At 33.7% G+C, this 5,359-nt stretch overlaps 1 protein-coding gene across 1 annotated transcript in view; it reads right to left on the bottom strand.

Moving 5' to 3' along the window:
* ADAMTS6 (ADAM metallopeptidase with thrombospondin type 1 motif, 6) overlaps positions 1–5,359 on the bottom strand; it is a 156,669-nt gene that overhangs the window by 59,036 nt on the left and 92,274 nt on the right. Inside the window, exon 12 of the mRNA XM_009327284.1 lies at positions 2,324–2,431. Within this exon, the coding sequence (XP_009325559.1) occupies positions 2,324–2,431 (108 nt within the window). The remainder of the gene's footprint in view (positions 1–2,323; positions 2,432–5,359) is intronic.

Genomic DNA, 5,359 nt, shown 5'->3' with positions numbered 1-5,359 from the left:
ATGCAGAAAACAGCTGAGTAACTTTTATGGAAAACACTCTAAAAATCTTCAGGCGTAGGCAGACATCTACTGTGGAAAATTTCAGCCCAAAGAGTTAAAAGTTTGGCAGGTTTATATAAGTAACTGAAAGAAGGTTTTATAACAGAATGTTAGGCCATTTTAATTGTAGAAATCCCTCCCAACTCTTGCCAGTAAGACATTAAGGCACATTGCATCAAATTTTGCTTTGAGTTAATAGTTACACTGAATCTACATTAGTGTGACTAAAAGCAGAAATTGACCCTCCAAATATGATGAAGTACTCTGAGATCTTGTTAGGCTTTTAGAGCAGGGAACGTCATTTATTATACATTTGGACAGAGCCCAGCAAAATAGGGCCTAATTTGGTTGTGGCCTTTAGGCATGACTGCAATATAAATGTTCTTGTAGTAGTAGTAGTAGTAGTAGTAGTAGTAGTAGTAGTAGTAGTAGTAGTAATTAGTTATAGAATTGTAACCTATTATTTTCTCCTTAGCATGTGGTAAAGAGAACTACATATTTGGAAAGAACTCATGTTTTCTGTTTTTTTGCTGTCAGGAACTATTAATTTACAGGAACCGGAAGCTGCAGTTTACTGATACAATTCTCTGCTGTTAACAGGCATGAACAGTTTACCTTTGTAAAACAGTACGGATTCTCTCATTTCCTTCTAAAATCTAATGAGGGAACAAGATACTGATAACTGGAAAAAGATGTTTTGTAGAGAGCAAACTGATTAAAGCCTCTGGCAAGTGGACACAGCAACAGTGTCTTAGAGCATCTTCAACTTGTTCATTGTAGTCTCATGGTTTAAAAAATATACATTGAGGTAAATTGCTCCTTCTCATTGACAAGGAGTGGTGGTTCCAAAATAAACCTAGACTGTTGATTTAAGAGTAGGGCTTCTAACATTTTCTATTACTCTAATAAAAGGTAACATTTTTGGTAGAATGCGAAGGTCTCTCTTATTTTCATTGGCTAACTCTAAGCACTCTATTTTTTTAAATGACCCCCTTCAATGAATTTTTTCAACATGGTTTACCAATGTTTCCAAACTTAGTATGGAGAAGCCATCAGAATGATGCGAGGTCATGCGCCCTGAATGAAGCCGTCAACAAGCATTAATAAACTGTGACAGCTGCCCAAAAGCTTTCATTCTTTTTGTTTAAACATCAGATTGCAAGTCAAAATGCAGTGTAATCTTTGTTGAAACTAGCCCAGCTAGCATGGCAAAAGTCGGGATGAGAATAGATGTCAGTAGTCATCGTTAGGAAAAAATCCAATCTGGAGCAGTAAATCTTATGGACAGATGCAGCAACTCTCAGACAGACACTGGAAATTGTTTAATATAATAAGCTCTATTCACTTTGTACAAACCTGCATAAAATACATTATCTTGAAAACAGGCATATGGAATTCACTTTTTTCCCAGTACATGTCCTGTAAATTAATAATTAAAATATTTTTCTCTCCTCTTTAAGATCTGTATAGATTTTGCGTTGTAATTGAGAAACACTCTTTTACTATTCTTAATCTAAAACTAAGTTTCAGAACTCTGTCTGAAATTACTGATATACAGACATTATTTTAAAATCAAAATTCACATGTTCAGACAGATACAGTAACACTAGACTTATCTATTGCAACATTGACTTTCTGCACTTTTCTGTTAGGTAGAAGTTTATCAGACTGCAAAGCAAAGTCCTTAAAGCTAAACAAGTTATGCAACTATAACTGAATACTACAAGAGTAATTCAAAATCAAAACAGAAGGGTCACTGGGAAATATGGGCTTTTAGAAAACCTTTTTATTACGGCAACATTTTTTCTATATGCTTGTATGATTCAGCTTATATCTGAAGGAATAAAGACTTTTTTTATCTTCTAACAAAATAATGGAGTTCAGGCTCTAGATCTACATTACACATTTTCGAAGTCCACGACAGACCCAGAGTTGTAACAGTCCTTTATGGAAGAGTGCTATAAAATTTAATAAAGATTAAACTAGAGAGTTTTTACAAAAATTACTCGAAAAATATACAGAGAGTATGTAACAGGGTGGGGGTTTTTTTGATCCAGGCTGTAGAATTTTATAGCGAGGATAAATGTTTTATTAAATTACATATATAAAATAATTGTGAAATAATTGTCAGACACTTCCATTGAGATGCAAATGTATTCTAAAATAATAACTCTTTTTTTGAACTCTTTTAGTTGCTTATAAGTACTTTAATTTTCTAGTTCTTTCTTCCTGCAGTCTTTAACCAATAAATTGCTTCTTCAAACAATAAATTATTTGTACTCACCCCCTTTTCAATGCTCCCTGTTTGGCAAAGAGTACCTTCAGCTGCTGGAATGCTGTTGGTAACACAGCGGTTACTTTTGCTGAGGCACCAGAGCTCTCTACACACTTCCTAGGAAAGAAGGCAGAAGCAAGTTGATCAGAATAAAAGCCTAAAATTGCTTCCAGTCCTCATACACACACGTATACACAAATTTGTTTTGAACAGAGACTATTAAGAACTGGGCTGGAGAGATAAATCTATAGATGGTTGGGAAATATTCTGGAGCAATTTCAAAGCCACCATATTCTACCTCAGAATATTCTGCAAAAAAAAAATTCCAGAAGCATCAAATTGTAGACTACAAGAATGTGTTTTTCACACCTGCCATGCAAGTAATGTTTTATAGTTGCTTTTTTCTTGATTAGTGCTAATACTGGGCTTAGTATATTTTAGTGTTGCTGTAAAGGTAGTCTTCAGATGTGCTGTAGCATCTCCATTACTGTCATTACCTGCCTCAAGATTACATGGTAGAAGGATACCATTAATTTTGAAATATGAAACAGCAACAATTATTCTTGTTTCCTTTAGTTAAAATCAAATTTTCTGAGCTTAGACTACTTGTACTCTTCTTCTGTAACACTTGCTAAAACAGTGCATGTGTATTTAGTACTAATTGAGCTATGTACTAAAATATTCCCTTTAGGCTTTTTAGATTTGCAGCTGATATTCCATAAATTATTTAGCCTACCCTATTTCCCTATGTTGTCAGTGTTAAAACAAACACAGGTTTTCATAGCATCTTTTTTCCTACCGTATTTTCTGATTTGGTTTTGCACATTTACTCATTTAAATTAAGCCAGTTCTTTTGACATTGGAGATTCATTGTTAAAACTATCTAAGGGTTAAAATTCATAACGTGGGCATGATCCAAAGTTGGCTGAACACTGGAAATCTTCATAGTTGCTTCAGTTGCCCTTGGATTTGGCTATGTATGCAGAATGGAATCAGAAGTGTTTTGCTTTTACAGTAAATGACTTCCATGATAATCTTTGTTGTATTACTTTGAGATCTGTGCAAGAGTTTACAACCTGCTTATAGATATTTTCTATTTTTAATTTTTTTTTAAATTTGAAAGATACTCAGATCTTTAAAATGATCATACGATAGTCATTACTATTTCATTTTATTTAACTGCTGCTTTAAATCATGTCCTACAAATAATCCTTATCTATTCTATGGCTGAACCTTGGTACAAAGAGCAAAAAGGAAAAGACAGTGTGAGTAAATTAAAGTTACTAGGCGCCCGGCGCCCTGCCCACCCCCCCAAAGTTCATTGTTTCTCTGAGGAAATGAATGAGTATCTGGCACCTAGGCTATCTTTTCTATACACATCAACAAGAACAACTGTTAAGTTTTACTCTAAGATTCACGTTTCTTGCATTGTACTGCATATACAAATGGATTTATTTATATGTTATTCACAAGCAGCTGCAGTAACAGTTCAACAGTACAAGCTTTTCCTGAATAATGCAAAATTCTTTTCCAAATTGAAAATCAGCTGGTGCCATTCTTGCAGGATTGTTAATACAGTGTACTTAGTTTCATGATTAGTAGAAGCAAGGTATCTTTTTAAAAATCCACTAAAAACATACCGTATTAGAATGGTCTGAAATGATGAGGAGTAAGTACTGATGATTTCTGGAGTTTCCATCTGATTTTTGACAATTAGGCCTAAGCTATTTCGTCCTATTTGGTGGGTGGCTCTATGAAAACTTAAGCAAATTGTTGAGCCTCTTTTTAGGAGAAATATTGCCACTTATAAAAGCATACCTGTAGAACTATCTTACTTTTCAGATTAGAATTTTTTGTTGAAGAAATGCAAACAGTATATTTACTTATTTAAATCTCTTGCTTTTGCCACTCAGCTGATAAACTTTTCAGATTAAGATACACAGTCACAAATAAATATATGGTTTAAAACATCAAATAGTACAGGGAAAGAACAGAAGATACAAAGATTCTTGAAAAATCTAACTAGATTACAAATTTCACAGCCATTAAGGTGCTAAAATTCAACACTAAATCGAATTTACATCTAAATCAACCATGAATCCAAACTTCAATACAGTATGGATTTCAAAGTGAAAACCTGAAATTGGTTCCTTTCAGACACAGTATGAGGAGCTCCTGTCATAATCCTGCCTTATTTACTTTTACTTTTAATTTACTTGCTCATTTTGTTGAGCAAAATTAGTGTAATTTACTTGCTTATGTTTCATGTGTGGTTTACATTGTCAAATCATAATTAAAAGTGTCAGCCTGTGACAATTCTACTTGTGACCCTGTGTTTATTTGAACTGATCAAGTTCAAATGCTTACATTAATAGCTATGCTGACTTTGTGAAGTTTGGTTTAATGTTCTGAAAAGCCAAAAATTAAATTGCATTAAGAAACAAAGATTTCAACCATTCCAATGTAGACAGAAGCAAAAAATCAGATCTGGATAACAGTCTGGAATTTGAAAACATCTATATTTCAGGGTGATTTGAATCCAGAATTCTGGTTTGTGCTCCAGGGTTTACACGCAGAATTTTACTTTTGATATACCTACACAAGTATACCATCTATGTATTAACATATAAAGAAAGGGAAGTAATAATTAAAACATATATTTCATGGCCAGGCTAAACGTACCCACAAATAAGAGTATTTAACAATTTCCTTCTCATAGGATTCTTTCTGTATACTCAGGCTTCTTTGTGACACTAGACTCTTCCAAATTCACTGAACTAACATCACCCAGACATTTTAATTCCAAATAAATAATCAGCTGAACTGTGTGAATTAATGGACACAGGACTCCAAAACTATCTGTCATTCATCTGTTTGCAGGATGATTCTAGGCATGTCAGCTCACCTCCCTACTCCACAAAATGAGAAAAATATTTTCCTTCTTCCTAAATTGCTTTGGGAGATAGAATGAAAAGTACTATATCAAAACTAGGTATTATTACTGACATAGTCCAGTAGTCCTTATTCAGAACTTAATTTCAGCAG

The sequence above is a fragment of the Pygoscelis adeliae genome, unplaced genomic scaffold (genome assembly GCF_000699105.1).
Source record: "Pygoscelis adeliae isolate BGI_AS28 unplaced genomic scaffold, ASM69910v1 Scaffold26, whole genome shotgun sequence".
Lineage (NCBI taxonomy): Eukaryota > Metazoa > Chordata > Aves > Sphenisciformes > Spheniscidae > Pygoscelis > Pygoscelis adeliae.
Note: the sequence above shows the minus strand (reverse complement) of the source record. Positions and strands in the feature narration are given on the sequence as shown.